This window comes from Microcaecilia unicolor, chromosome 14 (assembly GCF_901765095.1).
Source record: "Microcaecilia unicolor chromosome 14, aMicUni1.1, whole genome shotgun sequence".
Lineage (NCBI taxonomy): Eukaryota > Metazoa > Chordata > Amphibia > Gymnophiona > Siphonopidae > Microcaecilia > Microcaecilia unicolor.
Genome location: NC_044044.1, coordinates 23,686,914 through 23,688,250, shown reverse-complemented (window position 1 = coordinate 23,688,250; position 1,337 = coordinate 23,686,914). Strand labels below are relative to the sequence as shown.

Here is a 1,337-nt window from a genome sequence, read left to right as displayed (position 1 = left end):
AAACCTGTATCAATGTTAAAAAAACAAAACCTAATTCAAACTTATATTGCCTTCTCAGTTGTGGTGACTGTATTTCTCTGCTTAAATATATCCATAGATTAAGATGATGGCAACAATGAAGATGGAGAATAAGACGTCGGCCATAGGATTCACTCTTTTGGGCTTCTCTGAATATTCTCACAAGCAGGTCTTCATTTTCATAATGGTTTTATTGGCCTTCATGATCTCTGTCTTGGCAAATGTTGGTTTTTTAATATTAATGTTCTCCGACCGTCATCTCCACAAACCCATGTACTTCTTCCTCAGCAGTCTGTCCTTCTTAGATATCTGCAACACTACAGTCACTCTCTCAACATTACTGGACAACCTCTTCACAGGAAACACATACAATTTCCTTTTCTCTGTGCATGACACAGCTTTTCTTTTTCATGAGTTTTGAATCTGCGGAATATTTTCTCCTCACCGCCATGGCCTACGATCGCTATGTGGCAATCTGCCGACCACTGCACTACGCACTCATGATGAATACGAAAATATGCAGCTCACTCATCGCTGGGTCATGGATAGCTGGTGCTCTGAGTGCAATTCCTGCAGAAGTTTCAATATCTCGCTTCTCTTTCTGCAGCTTCCATCAAATTAACCATTTCTTCTGTGACATCAACGCACTGATTAAACTCTCCTGCAGTGATGTGTACAGCCTGGAAATTGCGATACTTATTGAAGGAATGTTCGGGGCAGTCCTTCCCTGTATATTAATCGTGGTATCATATACCTGTATCATCAAATCCATCCTAAAAATCCGATCTACAGAAAGTAGAAGCAAAGCCTTCTCCACCTGTTCCTCCCACCTCACCGTGGTTATTATATTCTATCTGACTTTGATCTGTATGTATATGAGACCACCGTCGTTGTACTCACCAGACCTAGACAAACTGTTCTCCTTTCTCTACACAGCGTTAATACCGATGTTAAACCCTATCATTTATAGTGTGAGAAATCAAGAAGTAAAAAATGCCCTGAGAAAAGTTGTATTTGGAAAACAATAATGGAGAACCAACTAATAATTACTGTTCTTATGAAATCATGCAAAATAAAACACGTTTAACTTTCTTCTTGAGCTTCAGATCAATATGCAGAAGAATAAAAGGTTGTTTCTCTCTTATGGTTTACATTTCTGAATCAAACATTCTTAATCCCATTCTCAGGACACACACAGATAGCCACATTTTTTAAGGATATTCAGCATCAATATGCATGACTCATATTTGAGTGTATTGCTCTGTTTTGCAAATTTACATCTTGCATATTTATTTTGGGTGTTCTGAAACTGTGTGTGA

At 38.4% G+C, this 1,337-nt stretch overlaps 1 protein-coding gene across 1 annotated transcript; it reads left to right on the top strand.

Moving 5' to 3' along the window:
* Window positions 1–467: 467 nt before the first annotated feature.
* On the top strand, window positions 468–1,046 carry LOC115457079 (olfactory receptor 8D1-like). Its single transcript, XM_030186503.1, has one exon. The coding sequence runs from the start codon at window positions 468–470 to the stop codon at window positions 1,044–1,046; it is 579 nt and encodes a 192-aa protein (XP_030042363.1).
* The last annotated feature ends 291 nt before the right edge of the window (window positions 1,047–1,337 follow it).